At 45.5% G+C, this 24,241-nt stretch overlaps 1 protein-coding gene across 14 annotated transcripts in view; it reads left to right on the top strand.

Moving 5' to 3' along the window:
- Gramd1b (GRAM domain containing 1B) overlaps positions 1-24,241 on the top strand; it is a 181,302-nt gene that overhangs the window by 103,605 nt on the left and 53,456 nt on the right. Inside the window, exons 1-2 of one of the 14 annotated variants that reach the window (XM_051197146.1) lie at positions 17,591-17,684; positions 18,463-18,522. The exons of 11 other annotated variants lie outside the window; for them this stretch is intronic. In XM_051197146.1, coding sequence (XP_051053103.1) covers positions 18,482-18,522 — 41 coding nt within the window. In that variant the 5' untranslated portion in view covers positions 17,591-17,684; positions 18,463-18,481. Of the gene's footprint in view, positions 1-12,920; positions 13,242-17,590; positions 17,685-18,370; positions 18,523-24,241 lie in introns of those variants that run through there. 2 more of the 14 variants (XM_051197145.1, XM_051197144.1) reach the window with 2 other exon arrangements.

Raw genomic sequence — 24,241 nt, 5'->3', positions numbered from 1 at the left:
TAACTTGTCTTGACCATCAACTAATTGGCATGCAATTAAAACAGTTGTTATTCCAAGGTAGAAGAGCAAGAAATAGGCATTGGCCTTTATGTCTTTTGTTCCATCTCCTATAATGTTCATTGTTTCCCTTGTCAATGTCATTTTCCTTTCAGGAGTCAGGCATTTTCAGCTTGATGTCTGTTTAATAAATTTATACCATGACATGGCCACATCTTTCATTTAGATGTTTCCTATGCCCCCAGTAACACTGGAGTTAATTAATGGCAGAGTTTGTATAGTCTTCAGAACCTGAAATATTCATCTGTCCTTTTACAGAAAATACTTGTATACCCTGCCATGTATAAACAATGGATGGCTGATTATTAGCTACCTGTTTTAACATGAAAATCATGGTATGTATCAGACCATGTGGTTTTCTTAATGAAGGTCCCCCTTTCCCTTTGGGACTTATTTGTGGAATGATGGTGTGGGAATGGGCCTCCTTGAAGACACACTCTATCTGTCATGCCCTAACAATATTAGTGCCAGAATAATATTAGTTTCTGATATTTTCTTTCTGCTCCCTGTGTGCAAGTATTAATTATAGAGAACCTGAGGCTTATGGGGAATCAGGAAAGTCATCTAAGGTCATACAAAGTGGTGAGGCATGAACTGTCTATGTAGGACAAAGCCCTTGTCCTAACTCCTCTTCGTTCGTGCCCTGCAGAGCCCTCCAACCACTCTTGGCTCCCAGTGACCTCTTTTCCACTTTTTCTCCCTCCCCTCTGTGACTTGTGGATCCATCATCAGCCACCCTTTGCTCTTCTGATGGTAATTTTGTTTCTCTTGGAGCATTCATGCTCTGGCCAGTTTTCTTTTGGGCCACTACCCTCTCCTCCCTGTCCTGGCCCTCTTTCTCTTCTTGGAGGGAGGATTTTGAGAAGAACATGAGCTCCTGGGCTCTTGCTCTGTCACTCACTGCCCCATGACTGGGTCTCTGCTTTGAGAAGATAACTACTGCCTCATAATCAGCAGGACAGAGGAGCAGAACACAGGACCCAGAGTGGCCTGAGAGGCAGCCTCTGGGTTGCCCAAGGAGGCATCTCTGACCTTTGTGGAGAGAGGGCGTTCTTAAAGGGACAGCAGACTCTTTTCTTTCCTGGTGGCCGATGGCCAGTTCAGATGCCAGGGATTTGAAGAGGCCATTGTTCTGGTGCTGAGAGACGGGCCCAGACCGCCTAGTCTCTTTCTTTTCTCATTTTTGTCTGTGCGTTCCCCTCTACTGTGCAGCATGTCAAGTGTGGAAGGACCGGTGAGCTGTCCTGGGTCACACACACTCCCCTGCTCTACCCTGCCCCTTCTAATGACAGCCTTGTCTTCAGCATTGCCTGCAGTGGGCCACCAGCTTCCCTCCCCCAGGGTGCTTGTTCCTGTGAGGGAAATAAAAGCCTCTGTTGACTCCAGCTTGTCCCCAATGTGCTGTTTACTTGCCCCAGGTAGTGGGGTAGGTATAGGACACAAGGGGCTTTTCTCCAGGTGTCTGAGAGCACCATCTGTGCTGAACACCTGAGATGCTTATTAAACCACAGGTGTTGGGCTTCAGTTCTGGAACTTCTGGGTCCCTAGAACCTGAGTATCACTAGGCAAACCAGAGCTTTGCTGATGACTGGATGGCTGACCTGGGTAGGTGTCAGAATCATGTTCCTAATTCTGAGCCTAGTAGCTGGTTATGGATGGGTACCCTGGAACCAGTCAACAGGGTTTTAACTCCCAACTCCACTGTTTGTCTCAATCAGTTTCTGCCCCTGTTTTTTTTCAACCATAAAATGGCGATGAAGTTGATACTGATGACACATTCTTGAAGGTTGGTACTTAGGTAGAGTTTTGTGTGCCTCTTGAGGAGATCACCATTTGAATAACCTTCCTGTGAGTAAGCAAGCTTTAGATGGGGAGACATTCCTTGCTCTGGTGATTCTGATGCTGAGTCAGTCAAGCCCCTTTCAGTCAGTGTGGCTTGTTCTGGAGTGTGAGCCTACCTACCATTTGGCCTCCCAGGCTCTTGGTTGAGAGAAATCCCTCCTGGATGCCCGCCTCCAGGCAATGTCAGCAGCATTGGATAGGGTGTTACAGGAAGGCCCTGAAAACCACATCTATAACACTCCCTGACCTCGTCCGTAGGAGGGAACTGAAGGAAGGGAAAACAAGCTGCAGGCCCGAAATAGCTAGGCATAAATACAAGGTATTATAATTACTACCCACACCCAGCTCGGTCCCCAGAGTTAAATTTAACCCTCTGCACAGTCTTCCTAACCCCAGAGAACCAGGATGGTCAGGGGTGTCTGAGAGGGAACTAGGGACATCCAGGGAGGAAGTAGGCCATACCCAAGGCTACATAGGAAGCTTCACCCGACAGGGCTGATGTGGGTCCCAAATGGTGCTTTCTCTTAGCATGCACCCATTGTAGCTATTTCTGTTACAGCTTCTTGGTTTTGCTCAACCATTGCTTTTCTGAACACAAGCCTGTCAGATTTCCCCCACAGTTGGCACCTAGCTCAAGGCTTCTTTTTTATCCTGTTCTCTGTAATTTTATTTTACATCAATTACTCAGTAGTTACATCTGTGCCGATGCTTACGGACATGCAAGTAAGCAGGGGAGGAGTTTGGAGACACATGCTTAGCCTAGACTTGTTCAGTTCTGCTTTGTGTCTTCTCCCACCAAGGTGTCCTGGGAAACCCTTGGGGCTAGGACAAAGTTGCTTCTCAGATGAGAAATCCAATCCTGTTTGTGTAGTCAGGAGTGTGGACTGAGAATCCATGATCTGAAACCCCATAGTTTAAAACTTCGGGTGTTGACATGACAACACTAGTGAAAAATAGCACACCTGACTTTATGTAATGGATTACAGAAAAAATACAGGTGCCCCCCCAAAAAAAAGAAGAAACAAAAAAAAAAAAAAAAAAAAAAAAAAAAAGAACTGCATATTTAGACTTGGGTCCTACCATCAAAATACCCACTCAAAAAAACACTTCAAAATGTACAAAAATCTGGAGTGAAAACTGCTTCTGCCTTTTGTTTTTCCTTTTTTGTCAGTGGACTGGGGATTTTTTTTTTTACCCAGGGCCTCATGCATGTGAGGCAAGTTCTCTGAGGCACAGTAACTGCCTTCAAACATTTTGCATGAGGCATACTTAAACTGTGTTTTATAGATCTTGCTATCAAGGGTTTGGTGAGTCAAATGCAAAATTATTCAGAAGCAAACAAGCCAGTCCTCCAGAGCCTGTCTTGTGGATATTTTCCATCTTGATTACAAATGTCAGCATGCAGAGACCCAGCAGTGGGCAGAGTTTGCTTAGAATCCCTTCCCTCCCACTTGAACATATTTTATAAGACTTCCAGGAAGTTGCACAGGGCCATTTCTGTTCTTGGTAGGGGTTTAGATACCACTGACTGCTCTGAGACCTGCAGTGATGGATAGGGCATCATTGATAGACACAGTGTATCCACCTGCTTTGGGGGAGGGATGTTATCCCTGCTCCTCCCATTTGTTAAGAATACTCCCCCTTCTTTGGAGATCATGACCCAGACACCGTTATTATTGTTCCTTTCCTACTTCTATTAACTCCCCTTTGGAGGAAGCTTCGTAGAAGATAACTGCCTTGGGTGGAAATTGTATTGAGAGATCAAAAGGTTTTTCATGATAGAGACTTGTAGATGTGTTGTAGATGTGTTTCTGGCTTCTGACAATTCAGGGAGGACCCCATATCTCAGTCTAGAGCAGAAACATCTATAGAATAGAAGCAGGTAGAACATGTTAGTACTTTTCAATACAAGACTTTAGAAGGTCCTGTGTTCATTGCTCTTCTGTGGTCTCATAGATGCCATCCACTGCTGGGCACTATTCAACCACATGTGCTGTTAGGAGGTTTTGTGGAAGCCATTTGGACCAAAATGAGGACTTGAAGCCTACTTTTGCACTGGAACCTTCCACTGCCCCCTCCTCCTGCAATGTTTGGCTGCCAAAACCCTTGTGGCATCCCCATTACTCAAATCCCAACATGCCATCTCTTATCATTTCCTCTGAAGAACTGAAGAAACTGGACTCTTTTCTCTAGGTGTTCCTTCTGCTTCCTGTCACACATGTGAAAACCAGTTTCCTTTAAGACATCAGTTCTCAACCTGTGGCTCTCCACCCCTTTAGGGATGTCACATATCAGATAACCTGCATATCAGATAACCTGCATATCAGATATTCATATTACAATACACACAGTAGCAAAATTACAGTTATGAAGTAGCAATGAAATAATTTTATGGTTCCACAACATGAGGTATATATTAGAGGGTGGCAGCTTTAGGAAAGTTGAAAATCACTGCCTTAAGGTATCCCCTTAGCCTAAAAGTCTGTAGTTTGCTGTTTTATGTAGAGCAGGGTTTCCAGGGTTTCCATGCTATCTCACCTATCTTCTGCAAGTAGTGTGTATCTTCTAGCCATGCCCCTGGCGATATTGGTGATAGGATTATCAAATTTCCTCACTTGCTTCAGGCAATGAGGCTCAAGTCACATGTTATGCTTCTGGTCCATGTGGACCATTATGGTCTTGTTCATGGAAATTAGACTTTAATATTCTGTTCAGAATTGGAGAAGAAATGTGTTATCAAAGGTCTGGGCTTATTCTGTAATACCCCTTATGCCAGACTGGCTTGTGAGTCAGTGTCCCCAGCTTGCTACCATACTACTGATCTCTTTACCTAGGTCCCTTCTGCCCCTACTTGTCCCTTTCCAGTCCCTATTAGATTGAACTAGAAGAGTCAAGCATTTAGGGGTGGACTGCTTCCTGGCTGCCCACCACAGCCATCATGATGGCATTTCATCTGTTCTCCCCGGAGAGACAGGATGTAGAGAGATAGGTAGGTAGAAAGGATGTGTTCAGAGGAGAGGGATTAGGAGGAGCAGGGCTTAGCAGCACTGGCTGAGTTGCTGTCAAGTCAGCTGTGATCAGCTTGGCTGCTGTCTGCCTCCTATTCCATGGCCACACAGCTTACATTATGAGTGCTTTATATTACTTAAAAAGGTAAAAAGTGAAGTGAAGCGTGAATATGGAATTTTAGAGGAAAACTGGCCCAGAAGGGGAGGGTCATCTCTTCTAGTCCCTTTAGTCCTTTATTGTAATAGATACACTGAGGCTCAGAGTAAGGGTGGGATACACCACCTATTCACATCCTGCAAGGGTAGAAGTTGCCTTATAAGGTGAATGCTGCATTGTGACACATAACTCCTCCCTTAGCTGGAATCATCCTCATTAGAGTCAAGTACATATTGTGTTCCTTGCTCGGAAGCCTGCCTTGGGACTCTCATCTGAGCATCCCAGGTGCCACCTTTAGGGAAAATGACTGAACAGACTAACAGCTGTAGGTGCACATGTGCATGAAAGATGCACACTTAAGAAAATGCATCTGTAGATAGGGATGATCTACAATGGTGACCAACCCAGCATGGTGCCCATGGACATCAGATGCATAGCAGCACTTCCCTACTCTGCACATTAGAACTGGAGAACTCTCCCTGTATTGGAAATGACAGCCCTCTTGGGCTACTCTACTAGCCCAGATACTCTACTAGACTAAATGGGAGCTGGGTAAGGATACTTGGCAGTGGTTTCTGGTCCACCTGCTTTTCCTCTGGCTGATCCCATCAAACAACCTTCTGAGACATGTTGGCATGCTAGATGGCACACAGAAGCCCATAGCTGGAGACTGGGTTATATCATTGACCAGAATTTCTTCCTCAGTCACCCTGAAATTACCTTTTCTACCTAAACACGCATGTGCATACCTACATGTATGAACACATAGTCTTCCCCCAACCTAGTTGCCAAGACAATGCAAGGGCCTACCAATATTATGTTCATGATGTATTTTCAGTAGCTCTGTTAGTTACTAAAGCTAATAGTTTTTTGTGTTTTTTTTTTTTTCATCTAAAATAGAAGTAAGGTTGGGGTAGAGGAAGGTGGCAGGAATGGACCTATTGCTTAGGCCTTGGGCCAGGGACAGAAGGGACTCAAGTTCTGTCCGTAGGCACATGTTAGCATCGGAACTGGGACACCCAGCAAGCAGCCTTCCCTGGTTAAGACCTTAATCTGGTATTAAAAAGAGGTCAGGTACCTCTGCAAAGAGGTGATTTAGAGAGGGGCTTAGTATCTCCTAATATCCTGAAGTGGGCAGAGCAGTGGAAGCCACAGCACGGTCATCTGCCTATTGCAAGCAATTGGGACTTCAAAATTGCAAAGTGGAACCAAAAGCCTTTGGATTTGACCCTTTCCTTCTAAGTTTTAAAGCTTTCCATTTCTGTTTGTAGCTACCCTGCTGGCAGGTTCTTGGTTCATGGCTTTCCTGCTTGGACAAATGCAATTACCTGGATGGAAGAGAACCTGCTTTAGGATGCTCCCCGTTAAGTGAAACTGAGCCTTGTCCTGGACCTCTCCAGTCCCATCTACCACCTTCCATACACCATTCTTTTCAATTCTCTAAGTTGCTCTGCAGCTCCTGGGCTCCACAGACACATATGCCTTCTTGAGCTTTCCATAGAATCATGACCACAAGATCTTTCATCTTAGCTGTGTGTTCTCCTGTCCTCCAGTCTAATTTCCCTCCCCCCCCCTCTTTCTCTAGGTATGACCTAATGCCTTTTCTTGTCCCTTCCTTATACTAGGAATAATGATTGATAGGGACACAGGTAGAACCCTGTGCTTTCTGTCAGGATTAGAACACTTTCAGTGCCTGTCACTGGGTGTCACCGAATGACCAACTTCAGTACAAGAGAAAAAGGCTCTTCCTAATTATTTTCAAAGCATTTCTGAACATCACTAAACTTAGCCACAGAAAAAATTTAAAACCCAAAGGAGCAAAGAGAATTGGATTGAAATAAAATCTGAAGGTCAGAGAATGATAACACTAGGATTTGACCATATTAAATTGAAGTCCTTGATAGTGACATCCCAGTGTACTTAATAAACAAAGAGAAGTGCTCTGGGTCCTGTCGACTCAATTTACTCTGCTGTGAGATTGAAATAATAAGATTAAATGAGATATAACCACCGTGCCCTTCATTAAGTTCCCAGATGGCCCATCGCCTTCTCATGTTAGCTCTTATTCTATGGAAAATCATTAAAAAAGTAGTAGGGAAATGTCAGAGATTTTTATTTAATTTTTTACTTCAAAATACAAATTTGAAGAAGTTTTTACAGTACTAGCAGATTAGGTTAGAATTGTTTAGATCAATGATTCCTGAACTGTCTCACATTGTGATGCCTTCCTTGATCTTGGAGAATACTGATCCCTGCTTCCTCTCCTCCAGCATTCTGACTGGAGTGGGAAGAGACCCAGGCAGTGGAGTGGCCCAGTACTCTCACTTGATTCTGATGTAGCAAATGGAAAGTAAAGATTAACACCACTCAGTACACTTGACATTGATCTTGGCTGCAAACGTAGAAATAATGGCTATGAATGTCTAGGAAAATATAAAGTGGTTGTATAGGCACCATTACTTTTGTTTGGATACAGCTCTAAAATAATTGTAGTGAGTGTTTGTATTCATGGTGAGTCAGGATTTAACCGTTGTGTGTATAAGCCCCTGCTATGCAATCTCTGTCCCCAGAGAACTAGTCAGGGATTCACTCCTCAGTAACTACTTTGATATATCTGGCCCCAGAGAGAGCATCTATACCTCCATGTCCATGTCCATGTCCATGATGAAGTTTTTTTCTACAGATGGATACCTGACTTAGTGGCAGTGTTGATGTGTAGTAGAGTGAGCACTGTAATAAAACCACACAGATCTTCAGCATCTTCTCCCTTCATCCTTTGAGACATGTTTTTGCTTTCTGTTTTTATTATGTAGACACACTTGGGTGAAGGATGCAGTGTTAGCAAGAGGCTTTGGCTACAGCTAGGTCATAGTCCGTGAATGTGATTCAGCCTTAATGTATGTAGAAGGTTCTTGAGATCCTACAAGTCATTTAATTAGGAGATGCCCCATTGGGTTCCTGTCAGGGACAGTCTACTTGTAGCATCCCTCCAGTGCCCTCTATTGGCAAGACCTAACACTGTATCTGCTTTCAAAGTAGAAATGCTTCTGGGAACAGTTGACCATCACAAGACAGGGCAAAGAAGGGTGAATTTAGAGCCAAGGGGCAAAGGCCTTAAAACTGAGCAAACTATGAGAGAAACCTTTCAAGGTGTTTTGCGGTTTAGACTACTACAGCAAATCACATCATCAAATGCCTTTTACTTGTGTAGGTGTTTATGGAAGTACAAAAGAATGGCGGGAAAACTGATTTGGGGTGAGGCCAGGCTTCTGATACTCAACTTTCTAATCAGTTTGAGATAAAAATATTATAATTTATAGCAAATTTTGTAAAATTCTGGTCCTTGTCTCTAGCATTCAAAAGATTCTTTGTAAATATCAGAGCTTTCTTCTCCCTTCTTCGACATGTCCCACATACTTCAGGAATCCTCTTAGATGGCTGGCTACACTTTACAAATGCCTTCATGATTGGGATGATGCGATAAGACAATCCGGTTGGTTCATCATTGCCCATCATTCTATATCATTCCACAAAATCAGGTCCAATTAACATGCTGAGTGCTCCCCCTGGAAAGTGTTCATTGTGATACAAATAAGATTCATAGATATAATAAGACTTATCCTGTGATCACAGCTTCCCATTCTTGTCAACTGCAATTAAGCATTTGAGGTGAACAGTATACTGTGTGGACAGGAGCCTTCTTTACATAAACAGTAGAATATTGCTGAGTTCTGTGAGACTGCTATTTGGGTCAAGAGGATTTGCAGACACACCTTCCCCCCCCCCCCCACCTTTCTCCAGAATGCTGTCTGGAATGTGCTTTCAGTACCACCACACAGGACTCTGTGAAAACTCATTTTTATTGGGAACTTGAGGTTGTTGTTTGCCATTTCACTGGGAAGGTTTAATTCAGAAAAGGCAAATCAACTTTACCACAATTTCCTAAATTAATTTACAGAAGAGCAATTTGGGCACTTAGGTAATAATAGCTTAGCTGTTGATGTGTGGAGATTGGATCAGAGACCATCACTCATCTGTGGAAGTCTCTCTAGTTAGCTATGTAGTGACCAGTGTGATGAACAGATGCTGCTAGTCAGTGGCCTGGACCTTGGGAGAGATGGAAGCTGCTGCTTTTCCTATAGTGTGATGAGAAGGAGTGAGCCCAGAGAAGGCAGGTTAGATGTGCTCAGATGCATGCCCTGATGTTCAGTTATCATAACTGGAGTAAAGCCCTAGGACCCTACCTTTTATGTTCATCATCTGAAAAATGGGGATCATGAGAACACATCTCTGATGTTGCTGGTAGGATTACATTCATTATATATACCCCAATAAGGGGCTACATTCCATAACAGTAGAGCAGAGTCTTTGAAGGCTTGCTGTGTAACTTTCTGAATGGTGGCTAAGATGTTTTCTTCTTGGGCAGAGGAGTCAAAGAACATGTTGGTGATTTTTTGTTTTTTCTTGGTGACTGATTTAAAGATCAAAGATTCCAAGGCTTCATGTGGTTAGCTTCATATAAGACATAAATAAAGATGATACTCAGCAAAACCTGTTTGAAATTATACTTGCCTTTTCCTTGACCTTTTCACTATTGTTATCAGTATAAACCATAAACATGTTGGGGCCATACAAATGACAGATGAGTCTGTGTATTTATAATGGAGATGGGAGAGTTCCTGAAAGGTCAGCACAGTGTGTTCAGAGTCACATAGTGAGGGACTGGGGAAGGCAGGACAAGGACTTGGTCATCTGACCTTCCAGCACCTTGTTTACTAGCCCGATGGAGCTTTACCTAGTGTGAATGTACTGACTAACTATTCTCAGTACTCCTGTATGCTGGGGTGACAAGAGAAAACAGCCCAAAACCTTTCTGGGGGGGGAGGGTAAAAGCAACAGAAAGAACACAAGACTTGTAGTTGACTTGTGAGTTCTATATTTCATCTTCTAAGGGATGCAGTGGGAGTGCACCCAACTCTGTCTCTGTGGTCACTTTCATGTGCCTATATTTGCTTTATCATCTTTTCAGTGATATAAGTGGTGTGTGTGTGTGTGTGTGTGTGTGTGTGTGTGTGTAATCCATGATGGGGTGGTAGAGTCACCTACTAAAGACTGCAGATGTAAACATCCAGATGTTAATTTTGGACTCAGATTTGACTTAAGTTCAAAGCCATTCTGTGGAGCAAGAGCAGAAGCAGGTAGGAGGTAGACCTCATGATAGAAGGAAGACTGAGCTGAGACAGTGTGTGGGTCCCTCGGCATTGCTAGTCTGCCTTTCTTTGGAACTGAGACTCCTCTAAGTAACTGAAGTGGAACCAGGCAGTCCAAACTCATCTGCTTCTTTGATCTCACAAGCCTGTTATTCTATCAACAGGGTGTAGAAGGAAAACGTTTTAAAAAGACTTGTCATGATGAGGCTGCAAGGCCAGGGACTTAAAGAATGAGCCCCCCCCCCCCCATACACACAGATGCTCAAGAGTTTCATGAGCAGGACACAGGTGGCACCAGTGGGTCAAGGTGATTATCTACCCTTCATCACGATCACATAGATACTGAGAGCAGAGGGACAAGTATAATCCCTTAAGAAGATGCAGAGAGTGAGAATGTACCTGTCAGCCCTTTGGCACTCACTTTGTCTAAGGGATGAAGCATGGGCATTAGAAAGACTGACACAGTATTCTCATGGAGCCACTAAGTCAGAATCTTAGGGGATTACTGTTTGGGATGTAGTTGTCATCATTCATGTTTTAACCCAGGGTTGGACTTCCCTTTCTACATCCCTCAGAAGATGATAGTTTTCCAAATATTACAAGCATGTTTAGGGCTTTGGGCAGTGCTGCCGTGGTTTGGATCTGAAATGTCCCCCAAAAGCTCACGCAGTGAAGGAATGTCCAACCTGTGGTGCTTTGGGGAGGTGGGGAACCCTAGAGAGCTGAGGCCTTGTTGCAGAAGGATGATTACTGAAGCCAGTGTCTGGACCTCAGCCACTTCCTTTGCCTTTACTTCCCGCCATCCATGAGGTGGGCAGGTTTCTCACTCCTCATACTTTGCCATGACATACCATGACAGTACCAGTGACCGTGAATTAAAACCTCTGAAACAGAGCCAAAGAAAAACTTTTCCCTTTGATGCTGCTCACCATTGCAGCAGCAGTGGTAACTGATGCTCATAAGGTGTGGTGGCTTGAATGTAAGTGGCCCCTATAAGCTCAGGGTTGGCACTGTTGGGAGGTGTGGCCTTGTTGAAGGAAGTGTGTCACTGTGGGGGTGGGCTTTGAGGTCTCTTTTGCTTAAGCTTTACTCAATGCCACAGTCCACTTCCTGTTGCCTGCATATCAAGATGTAGCCAGCACCATGTCTGCCTGCCATGCTCCTTACCATGATGATAATGGACTGAACCGGTGAATTGTAAGTCACCATCCCAATTAAATGTTTTCCTTTATAAGAGTTGCTGTGGTCATGGTGTCTTCACAGTGATAGAAACCCTAACTGAGACATGAGGTCAGAGTCAGGTGACCTGGATTACTTACTTACCTTGTACTGTGACATGAAGTGACTTAAGGAAGGATGGATTTACTCTGGCCCACAGTTTGAGGGGACCCAGTCTGTCGTGACAAGAAGGGCACAGTGGTGAGCAGCTCCATGGCAGTGAGAGGCTGTTCATATTTAATGAACCAGGAAGCAAAGACCTCAAGCCAGAAGTGGGGCCAGCCTGTAACTTTTAACCCTATGGCCCTATGTCTGCCAGTTAGGTTCCATGCCTAGAAAATTCTCTGTTTTTCCAAATCAGAACCAGCAGCTGGGAATCAAGTTTAAAAACACAAGAGCTGTGAGGGACATAGAAAATAAGGCCTCCATCTTGCCTTTACTTTTTCTAGGACTCAGTGTCCTCATCTGTTAGATAGGCTGCATAAGCCTATTCCAGTGAGTGTGTGGAGGACAGAATGACTTCATGTGGCCTTGTGCTTTGCGAACAATGAGTGGTCTGAAAGGTGTTTGCTAGCACAGTGGCTGAATAGGCCAGCAGACACATGTTCTCCTGCGGCATGTGTCAGGACTGACCCTGCAGCTCAGTGAATGGATGAAGAGAATACAGTTTTAAGCGGCATACTTGAGAAGGTGAAAACTCAGATGATCCCACTTTGTCATGAGGGCAAGTGCTTAGTGTGGGTGTTGCTGTCTTCTGCCTGTGAATCTCACCTGCTGGAGAAGCCAGCATGGCTTTCTCTTGTCAGCAAGGTGCTGTTTTGAACAGGTCCTCGGCCATTTTCTTGGGCAGATTCTGGTCCCCTGTGCCATCTTCCTTCTCCCCGTTGCCAGGGCTCAGTCAGGGAGAGCAGCTGTCATCCTGTGAAGGATGCAAGCCTCTATTTGGAGCTCAGCACCTGTGTTTTTATTTAGCATCACCTCCTCGATGCAAGTTGACCTAATAGGCAACACCTGGGAAATAATTGGTGACAGCAAAGAGAGCAGAAGCTCCTAGGCATCATCTTGGGTTTTTGTCAGATCTGGGGATGGAGAGGAAATAATGCCCGCAGCCCCAGTAGCTCTGCCCTGCAAGCTAGCATGAATAATTGAAAGCTGGCAAGCTGACTGCACCAAAGAGTTGCATTATGTAAACCGGCAGGCGGCGTGTGTGTGTGTGTGTGTGTGTGTGTGTGTGTGTGTGTGTGTGTGTTCGTGTTCCTGCTTGAGAGGGTGTGTGTCTGCTGCTTGTGCGCCTGCGTGCCTGAGCTTAGAACAGCTGTCTGAGGGAGTCGGAGTCAGAGAGGGAGGGAAGGAGAGAGAGAGAGAGAGAGAGAGAGAGAGAGAGAGAGGGGGGGAAAGAGAGAGAGAGAGAGAGAGAGAGAGAGAACACGTAAAGGGACTTTTGTACTGCTGCATGGCCACACCAAATAACAGCCATTGAGGGAGGTGGGAGAAAGGAAAGTAAAAGGGGGGGGGCATGCTTAAAATTCCAGAGCAGTACAAAACAGCAGAGCAAGAGAGCGCCCCCAGCCTAAGCAAGCTGTGTCCCCAGTCCCCTCCCCTGTAGACACAGGGCTTTTGGATGGGCATGGAGGTGAGTGCCCTCCAACCTCCTCAGGGCCCCTGCTCCCTGCCCCCGCCCCTACTGCCCAATGCATGAATGAATGAGCTCTCTGCACTGCACTCTGCTACGTTCCTAATGGCTTCCAGGTTAGTGTTACCTCGTGCTGACGCTTGTGTGTGTGTGTGTGTCAGTCTATCTTTGTTTTCTTGTGGGAATTTTGGGAAGTGGGTGGTTATGTCCTGCAGTGGGGTGGGGGCTCTGGGGGCCTGGAGCATGGACCTGTCTGTCTGGTTGTGCGCTTTCCCCAAGTGAGACGCTGGCTGCTCGGGGCTGCCAAGAACACAGACCTTCTGAGGCAGAGTAAATCAGGAGTCCATGTTGTTTGCTTCTGTTCTCTGGTCGGGATCGAGAAAGCAGTCAGTGTGACATCATGCTGCAGAGATGCCACTTTCTTTTCCCTCCTGGCCTTTTCTCTTCTCTTCCATCCTCCCCACCTCTCACCAGGAGCAATCCCTGAGCTGACCTGAGTGGTCCAGCCCTGAGAGGTAGCCCTAGGGTAAATGGAATTGATGGGGTGCTCTTTGCCTGCAAGACTTAATGGCAGCGCCCTGACTTGAGATAGGTGGTCAGGAGATGGAATGAATGGTACGTCATAGAGGTGGCCAGGAGCTGCTGGGGGAGGCTGGATAGGCCATGTGCTCTTGTTTCCCACCCACTGACTTCCTATGGGTAGGAGGTGACAAGAGCAGTGACCGAGAAGATAGGGGCAGAGAATGCTTAGTCCAAAGGGAGAGGACCGAGTAACATATGGATCTGGCCAACAGAAGGGAAAGATGACAGAGATGAAGGCAGCTTGTGGCTGGGAAATAAGGGAGTTTTCTTTTTCTGTGACTTAGCTGGTACTTGGTTCAGAGCTTTGCCATATGTTTTGAGAAAATAGAATCCAGTGTCTGCATCTTAATCCTCCATATCTCCCTGCATTGTTAGTTATTTACTTGTTTTAGACAAGTGATGGTGGGGGTTGGGGAACTCAGTCATCTCCCTCTGGCCTCATCCAAGGGTTCAGCCAGGGCTGGGAGAAGTGGTCTCTGTCCCTCTGTCTGTCGTTTGCTAGCAAACTGTTCGGGTCCCTGCCTCATCCTGCTCCTCCTAACAGATAGTCTTGAATGGTGGATAGCTCTACCCAGCTTAGAGAAGTCTGGGATCAGCACAAGAAAGGGGTTTTTGTGGAGCTGCCTAGGGCAGGAGAGTGACAGTGGCCATGAACAGAAAGTAATACCTGAAGGCCTTGTCAGTGGGTGGTGAGCGGAGAATCTGCTGGTGTGGTTAACTTGGTAGGTAGGCATTGAGTGATTTGAAACTTCATATCAAGTGAGGACAGATGGAAGGGGAGGACATTTGTCATTCTCCCTTCTTCCCACTCTTCTGGTCCTAAAAATTTCTGCTGCCACCGAGAGCGAGCATGCAGCAGCTCTTCCTGGTGTTGTATGGTATTCCTGTCCAGCACAGGTTCCTTGTCAGGGGACACAGGAAAAACAGACTCCCCGAAAAGATCTTTACAAGTTGCACAGTGTTAGAGCCAGCTGGCAAATTCTTTCTGTAAATATTTAGGCTTTGCGGGCCCCATGGTCTCTATGAGAGGTACCTAAGTCTGTCTTAGACAGTGGGAGTCAATCTGAGTAAAGGAATATTGGTGTGTTCACAATAAAACATTTCTCTGAAACCCTAAAAGTTTAACATGCTACAAAATCTTTTTGATTAGTTTAAAAAAAAAACAAAACAACCTTTTAAAAGTATATAATGTACAAATTTGTCCAGGTAAGAATGTAAGGTCCATGGTTTTACATGTAGCTTAGAGATATAGCCCTATCAGCAATTGAGAACAAGAACTGGGTGATGTCACCATCACACCGGAACTCAGGAGGAGCCTGTGGGGGGGGGGAGTGGTGAGTGGGTGTGTTCCTTGTAGGGATGCACATCAGTATGTAACACGTGTAGACACCCCTACCCTTAGCAAAGATGAGGTAAAAGCAAGAATCCGGAGGTTCAAAAGAGAAAATGACTAATTCTAGATTTCCTTGCTTTAGAAGATGGCTCCAAAAATAGGTTTGCGCTCTGATTTCTAAAGTAAATGGTGGGGGGGGGGGTGGTCATCCCTCTATATCCTGAGTCTGTTGACCACTTCTGTGGTATAATAGCTATGTCTGAGTGTCCCAGTATATTGTGGCAGTGATCAATTAGATTCCAATTTAGAGAACAGTGATCCCAGGGCCTTGCTGAGGGATCCACTGTTATGTTACACCATGAGAGCTGTATGAAAATACTGCTCAGAAAAGAAATTAGATTTATATTATGGTTCCTTGGGGGCAGAACTTTGGTAGGAAGCTACAGGAAATAATTTGAGCTTTATCTGAGGTATTCAAAGGAGAAATGATTTGCATGCCAAATGATGGCTTCCATTGCTTGACTTGTAAGAGTGCCACAGGAACAGAGATTGTCACCTGGAGATACAGCTCAGGGGGAAAGCACCTGCTTCCAACATGCTGGGTCCTGGGTTTGGTGCCCAGCGCCACAAATACAAGACAGCATGTAAACAGACCCTGTATGAAATGTTGGAGAGAGAGATGGTGGTTTTTAACTTCTGAGAATAGGTTTGAGGAAGTAAATTTCACTTTAATGAAGGAGGTAAGGAGGGAAGAAATTACCCACCTAGGACCTGACCTCGAGAAGTGGAATTAATTGTAATGTATTTTTAAAAATCCTGGGTGTAGTGGTACACACCTTTAATCCTAGTACTTGGGAAGCAGAAACAGGCAGATCTCTGTGAGTTTGAGGCTGGCCTGGTCTACACAGTGAGTAGCCAGCCTACATAGTGAGACCCTGTCTCAAGCAAGCAAAAACAAATAAATAAATAAATGAATAAATAAATAAATAAATAAATAAATAAATAAATAAATAAAAAACAAAAGCAACCCCCCCAAACAAAAAACAAGCAAACACTTCCTGGAGGTAGGAAGACAACTCCGGGATTTTGTTCCTTGAATGTATTTTAAATTGGGCAGATAGACTTCCCCTCTCTAATAGTCCTCATTATCCTAAATGCCCTTAGCATTATGGTTTTATAAAAAGTATATATGTGCCTCTGTGTGTGTGGGGGGGTGGGGGGGGTGGCAACTGCACAAAAGAACAGAGGAAGATCCGGGGAGTCTTCTTTTATCATCTACCACCTTATTTATTTATTTATTTATTTATTTATTTATTTATTTATTTATTTATGAGACAAATTGTCTCACAGAGCCAGAAGCTTGGCATTTTAAGCTACATCATCTGACCAGCAAGCTCCAGGGTTCCACTGGTGTCCAGCCTCCAATAATGAGGTTACAGGCCCGAGCATCTACAGATAGCTTTTTGTGTGTAATTCAGATCTTCTTACTTTCATGCTCTAACCTATTGAGCTATCCATCTCTCCCTTTGGCATAATTTTGTTTGGTCACTGATAGAAAATAAGTAAGAGTTGGGTATGAATTTGAGGGTAATCCAATGGGGTGAAAGCTGTAGGAGAAATGAATGCCACACTATGCTGTCCACTGCTAAACACCTGCTGGTGCAGCCGTCCATGTAGCATCTTTCATCTGACTTAGTCCTATGGTAATCTCCACTGTGCAGATGTGACCCTGACCAGGGAGACAGAGAGAACAGTGATGCTGAGCTGATTTGTGGACTCAGATTGCCTGCATCTTGTTTCTGTATGCTTTGCCCAACTTAGACCTGGGCCTGTCTGCCCCAAGGATGCTGAGACTCTCAGTGCTCTGCAATGTGTTCTTTTCCACCCTCCCCTCACATCTCTGTGGGGGTGAGGAGAATGTACACTAATTTTTCTCCAACAATTAAAGCTGAAGCTCAGAGTAGAGGGGGTTGCCAGGACATCATACACATGGAAGGGCCAAGTCAGAAGGGCAATCTAATTTCTGAGGTGCAATTCCATGGTCCTTCAGCTTGGCTGCCGTGACATGTGGTGATAAGAGTTGTTTCGATGAAATCCAAATATTTCCTGTTATAGGGTGTTAGTTAACTGCACAGTGGTCTCATCCTCCAGATTGGAAATCCTCAGTCGGAGAAGGTGTTCCTCATGTCAAGACATGATCTGATATGGAATGTGTTTCCACTGATGGATGGGACAGGATGGGATGGGTTGAACAGATATATGTTTGCATGCATGTAGAGCCTAGAGGACAACGTTTCTGGTGTCACCCTCAAGGAAGCCATCTACCTCCTTGAGTCAAGGTCTTTCATGGGTCTGGGATCTTCCTGCTTCTGCCTTCCCTGAGGGAAAATCAAAATCTGATCCTTAAGCCCCTGAGGCAAGCACTTTAGTGATGTGAGCTACCCTCCCACTGTTACTCTGAACCACATTTATTTCTTGAGGCTGGGGGAGGGGCACTTGATGAGCCCACTCTGAAGGAGCTGGAAATTCTATTCAGTTGAACTAACTCCTCTTTGCCTTATTTGACTAGCTGGTGGTCTCCCTGTGGACTGGAAATCTTTCTTAAGGGGCTTCCTGGGATAGCTTAGCACCCTCGTTTTACAAGGTCCCGTACTCCTGAGTCTTGAAGATTCCAAAATGTTTTGGGTAGAGTTGTCCTTAAATTTGGCAGAGACAGCTAGAGCCAAGTTTAAAAACTATTAAGTCCTTACTCTGTGCCCAGTGCCATGCTTGATGTGTATGTGGATACAAAGGACCATGGCTTAGTCACTGCCCAGTGGGGCCCAGAGAGTAAATTTGTGTTACAAGGTTAGAGGTGCTTGGAAAGTCCTTGCTTGGTGTTGTTAACTGAGTGAGATTAGCTTTATTTTAAAATTGAGAGGGGTGTGGGAGGAAAGAGGAGAAGGTGAGAGAATGATCATTGATACAGTCCCTTTAAGAGACAGCTTACCTGACTTCATCAGCCTGTGTGTGAATGCTGTTACTGAAACTTGAATGCAGATTTGCCAGGCTGTGGTCAGCCCTGCTGAAGGCAGAGTTTGTGGGCAGAGTGGCAGTGTGATCACTAAGGCTCCTTCTAAACCAGGCCGTTAGCGACCATGCAACCAGCCCAGCAGAACTGCACCCTTCAGTACTTGCTCTGTTGGGAACACTCTTAGGATGAGATTGTAACACACCAGCAAGTTCTGGCTGTGATTTCAGTGTTTTCTGCTTCGTCTTTTAGAGTCTTTGTCCTATGGAGTTAGGGAGTCAGTATAGTGCCTGTAAATACACTCTGTGCCTCTGTCACTCGGAGGGCACAGGATTTAGGAACAAGATCCAGTTTCTTCACTGGGAGTTTGCATTAAACTTTAAACCCCTTTTCACCCCATGGGCAATTACAGGAACCCCTCTACGTTTGGGATGCCCTGTCCAGGTTTATTCCTTTTAAGACTCTCATTCAGGTAAGGCAGCTCATGACCTTTTAACAGCCAAGGAACACAGGTTCCCAGAAAGATTTCTCAGGGGCACCAAAGAGCTCAGAATTTTAAACCCAGATACTCTGATGTCTAGACAAAATGACAAGGCCAGCCAGGAGTTTGGAAGTGATGTCATATTTCAGTTTTTATCGACTAAGAAGTCAGAATAAAGACTAAGAGCTGGAGTTAGAAAGAAGGCAGACTTGGCCAGCTTCACAAAGGTATGTCTAAGAGAGTGCTTGTACCTGACAGAACAGATAGCCCTGTAGTCATTCAGTGCAAGTGTGATCCCAGTGTGTGGCAGTTGCTCCCAGAGAGCATTGGGGGAACTTCTCTAGAGTTAAGGCCCCACCCCCAACAGTGTTCCTTACAGTGCTAAAAAGGGAAAGCCCCAAAACATGACCATTGGGCTGCTGTAGGGGTTAGGAAAGTGAAAGAAGCAATGGAGTGGTGGTTCTGGGGGGACACCAAGGCCACTTTGGATGAGTGGTCCAGAGGGAAACTGTTCCAGAGACGTAACACTTGAATTTTGATGCCATGGTGAGGAAAGGGACCAATATGTAAAACTTCAGAAGAACACAGAGGCCAAGTAGGAATCCTTAGGAGGAGGGGAACTTGGGTTTGAAGAAAAGAATGGCCCAGGGAGGCTGGAAAAACACAGGGATAAAGTGATACAAGATGAAGTAGGGAAGGTAGCTTGAGGCCTTCTGGGTACTTGCCTTGGAGGACTTGAGTCTCTCTCTGCAGAAAGTGGGCAAGGAAGTGGTATGGGTTGGGTCTAGAATGTGATTTTGTGACCTGCTGTCCGGACGGTTCCTTCTGTAGCATGCTCAGTGTTATTTGTGGTGACTATCATTTGTTTCTCTTTGAACTATCCATGAAGATAACAGCAGCCTGGCTTCTCCCGTGCCCTGGAAGGACCCAAACAGACCTATTTTGTTTTTGCAGGAAGAGGGGGAAAGTGGGTCAGGCTGTTTTGGCATTTCAGGCATGGAGCCCTGGTTCCATTGCAGGCTCTGGTCTCCATGGAAATGAAAAATAGCGTTTGTCATGTCTGTTCCTGGTTTGAATTCCAAACTCTGGGCTCAACAAGCTGCAGGAAGGCCAGGCAGTGGGAGTGGGGTGGATGGAGGCCCCAGGCATTGTGAAGAAGGGCCCTCCTCACTGGCTGAAGCACCTAAAGGCCTTTGCCCTGACCAGCCCTCTCTTTCCCCATCACTTCTCTGGACCATGAATGCCAGGGTCAGGGCAACTCAAGTTCTGCTTTTCTCTCTTTGGCCCAAGACTTTACATGGACTGTGCCCTTGTGTCACTTACTCAGTTAATTCATCAACAGCTGAAGGCTTCACTAAGACTTTTCCAGCAAGTATGTACCCAGTGGGAATAGGGCTAGGGGGTCTGGTAGTTACCTGGCGGCGAGTGTTTAATGGGCTGTGGCACCTTTCAACTACCTCTTAAAACTTCCTTTTTGGAAAACAATTTTAAGCATTCCTTGTTTTGTTTTACAATTGTTTGCATGTATCTGTTTCTGTACACGGGTACACATGGAGTCCAGAGCTCAATATCAGATGTTTTCCTTGATCATTTTCTGCCTAATTTTTCTTTGAGATAAGGGCTCTCATGGAAACCAGGAATACCCCCATTTGGCTGGACTGAGTGGATAGCTAGCCTGAGGAACCTTCTTTTTTCTGCCTTCCTAGGGCTGGGATTACAGGAACATATTTCTGTATCCAGCTTGTGGGTGGAGGAGGTGTCTGGAGGAGCCAGCCTCTGTGTCCCACAGGAAAAAGTGTACTTCCTGCAGACTACCCATCTCCCATCACCCATCTACCTAGGTGATCACAGCTGCCCGACCACATGTAATTGGGCATGCTTCCCTGGAGAGAATTGGCTCCAGGGTGGGATCCTGCCAGGATGAGACTTCAGGTTATAGGTATACCGTGACCAGGTTCCACCTGTGACCACAGGGGGCTCTCTGCATGAGGACATTTCCTATCCTTTCAGCTTCAACCCCATCCAACATCCTAAAAAGTGTAGTTGGTGCTAAGTTCCTGAGATGTGTCTTTGTATTCACTGGGGAAGATGGGTTTTTAAAAGTAGTGACCGATTCCTTCTAGGAAGGAGATGCCAGGGGAACTAAAGACCCAGCTGGGTTTTGTGGTTTGTGCTTTTTTTTTTTTTTTTTTTTTTTTTTTTGCTCCCATCTATGAAAGTCCTAGTGGGCCTGCCTTTTCCCACCTACTGTGCTGTGGTTTTTGGTGGGTGCAGACATTAAATTCAAAGACTGTTAATGGGCAAGCAAGAACACAAGGAAGAACACATCATCAGTAGTCCTCCACAGGCTCTGGCGTAGGTGGGCAGGCTTACTAATGAAAGCATTTGCAGGCAGCATCATGGAAGTTCTTTGTAGTGTGTCACATACACGCACCTGCGGCCGTCCTATCTCACACACAGGCTATGGGGAAACTCAAAGGAGGGTGGCTGATTCACATAGATATTGACAGTGGAGTTACGGAGAACTAAGGAGGATTGTTGATGAGACTTCAGGGTCAGCATTGAGGCGGGTCATCTGTGGATCAGTACAAGAATCAGCTTTTGTCTGAGGCTGTGAGTGGCAGGGAATTGGGAGGAGCATGTGAGTGCTAGTGATAATTGACAGGGGGCCAAAAGCATGGGATGTCTCATTAGGTCCCACTCTCCTCTACCACACTCTCCTGCTTATGCCCCCACCAGTTCTGCTACAACTCTCTATACTAGCAGCTCATATCATGAGTTCAGAGTGGTTTTTACCATTCCAGGGAGTCCACCTACCAGCATGGAGAAAGCTCCGTGACCAAGGACATGCAGATGTATCAGTTATTTCTCAGTCTCTCAAAGGTTGCTCCTTGAGCATAGTGCAGCTTTAGAATGGTGTTTATTGAGGATGAGGATTCTGAAAACGATGCCCAGAAAATAAGCTAGAGATGGTGTGGGGGCAAGACTGGGATTCTATGATTCTATACTTTTAGGAATCAGACTTTGTGTTGCTGACACCTCTTCCCCGCCCCACACGCTATGAGTAGTGTCTGGCAGCATCTATGTCTTTTACACTTAACCCAAAAAATGGAGGAAAGAGGCCAAGGGAGTTTAGTGCCCGTTTTGGTGGCTCAACTGTTTATTAGAACTGGGTATGCATCAGGCGTTGTGCTAAGTCTCTTCAAATGAGAAAGAATGAGACTCAAGAACCAAGGCAACGCAGAAAGCAAATGGCTAAGTGGGCCTTCAAGCTGTACTTTCTCTCATAACACATTGGTGATTTACCTTACCCTACTGCTTTGAGGCACTATGCCCAGATTTCAAGGGTAGTACCTTCCGATGGCGGTGGCCTAGAATATATCAGAGAGTCGTTTACCAGTGCTCTTTGGCGGTGAGAGGATTGTAGCATTTGGTCATTAAGGGAGCCTTAGGGCTGGGCTTGGGAATCTGATCAAGAATGAGCTAGGGCTGTGGTGCTGGTGGCACCACAAGATGGCAAGGGTAGAGGCTGCACTCCAAAAAGATGAAGGCACAGGGCATCCAGAGTGGCAGGTATATATTTTGCAGTATCTGGAGCAGAAACAATCTCTCATAATGACAAACACATAAACTTGAATAAAGGACAGCAGCTGACCATTGTACTCAGCTCAGAGTTCTGCAAAATGCACGGGTGGCTGATCAGGGAGCTGGCATGCTGACAAGGTCTGCCTGTGCCTGCAGGACCTCACTAGGAATAAGGATGGGGGCAGCAAGCCAGGAAAAGTGGTGCAATCACCAGGGTGCATGAGGTACAGGCAGGTCGGAGAATCTGTAAAGAGTGACTTTGTAGAAAGAAACCCTTTGTTCTCCTGCTGTATTTCCCCATTGCTTAGGGACTGCCGCCAGACCTAAGTATAGGGAGTAGGCCATGACCACACATAGCATGAGCTGCTGTGGTCAGGCTTAAGGACATACTTTCTGTCACAAGGTAACTGAGACAGGAATGAAAATCTTTGTTGCCAGTCTCACATGCAGGAGAGGTGGGAAATAGAATCTGACTTGGTTAGGTGCAGCCAAGCAGGGTCTTAGTCTTAGTGGACCTGTTGTTAGGGAGAGGTGGTGATGACAGGATGCTCTTGGGCTTAGTTGGTTCAGAACTCATGTGTGGTTTGTCACTCTCCCCATGCTATTCAAGACTTTCATTCTCTTCGTGATGATTTTTCTTTCTTCTTCTTTCTTTCCGCATTGCCTTGACTTCTTTGTCTTTACCTGAATAACCCCAGTGCATTTTCTGAACCCAGTTCTTCAAGGAAAGCTTTTCTTGTCTGTCTGTCTTTCTCTTTCCTTCCTTTGTTCCTTCCTTTCATTCCTTTTAATTTCCCTTCCACTCCCCTCCCTCCATCCCTCTCTCCCTCTCTCCCTTCCTTTCCCTCTTCCTCCTCTTTGCTTTCTTGGATCACACCATCTGCAGCTTATATTCCAATGAGAGGAGGTCATGTCTAGCTCTGCCACAATATAAATGTCCTTAGCACAAAGAACTTTTCTTATTCACCTGTGTGAATTTGAATGTTTAACATATACTGGGTGGCCAATAAATATTTCTGGCACTATAGTGCTACACACACAATCATAACACCTCAGCCAGGTACTTACTCTCCTGTTTCTCAGGTTTCTTAAAGGCCAAAGGTTACATACAGGACTCTTCCTGAATTCAGGTCAGTGGTCTTGTCTATTGCCCCAATACTGGTCTTCCTCTCTATAGTGCATGTAAGGTCCTTTTGAGCCCCCTCCCCAAGTGTAACATCAATTCTATCAATACAGCCTGTAGGATCAGGTTAAGGGCACACAATAGAGTTGGAAAGGTAGACTGCTATACAAAATGTGCAGGAATTGCTTTTATTTGCATAGCAGCATGTCCAAATCTACAGGACAATGGCTGATCTTTTAATAGGTTTACAATGACTCTGCTTAGGTGCAGAACTATGGTTACAGGGATTTCTTCTTGCATAGAGAAGGACTGGAGCAGGGCCAAAGCATGGAAGGGCCTCGACCTCTTACTGTTCTCAGGGTTTTTAGGAACCACTCAAATCATAGCTAAAGCTGTTGGACAAGTCCAGACAAGGCATGTTGAGAAGCCGGGGTAGGACCCCAGGACAGAGAAGGAAGGATGGGATAATGAGTCTATGGAACCAGAGCAGGATGCAGTTGGGGTGGGGCGGGATAGGTGCCACTTCTGAGCAATGATGGTGTCTCTGGAAAAGCACCAGAAATGGGCGGGTCTGGGAGGAAGATGGCCAGATATTTGGGAGCTGAGGCACTCAGGTGACATCTATCTGGAAGAAATATTTACTGGGCACAATATTATTGGGCCAGATTAGCAAGTGTGTGTAGGGCTGGTGGCAGAGGGGACTCTCCCAATGACAGGTTGAAGTCAAGAGTAGTAGCCACAGAGGTGAAGAACACAATTGGAGGAAAACTAAATTCTAGCTTGGGTAACATGAGAAGATCCAAGGGACCAGAGGGATGGCTTTGAGAGGCAAAGATGCTTGCTGTCAAGCTTAAAGAACTGAGTTTGATTCCTGGGACCTACATGGTGGAAAGAGAGAACTAACTCCCTAAAGTTGTCCTCTACTCTCCACGTGTGCACTGTGGTGTGTACACATACATGTGGTAGAGGTCAGAGTACAACTTGCAGGGGGTCAGTTCTCTC

This window comes from Phodopus roborovskii, unplaced genomic scaffold, assembly GCF_943737965.1.
Source record: "Phodopus roborovskii unplaced genomic scaffold, PHOROB, whole genome shotgun sequence".
Classification (NCBI taxonomy): Eukaryota; Metazoa; Chordata; class Mammalia; order Rodentia; family Cricetidae; genus Phodopus; species Phodopus roborovskii.
The sequence above is the reverse complement of the archived record's forward strand: the minus strand, read 5'-3'. Positions and strand labels throughout refer to the sequence as shown.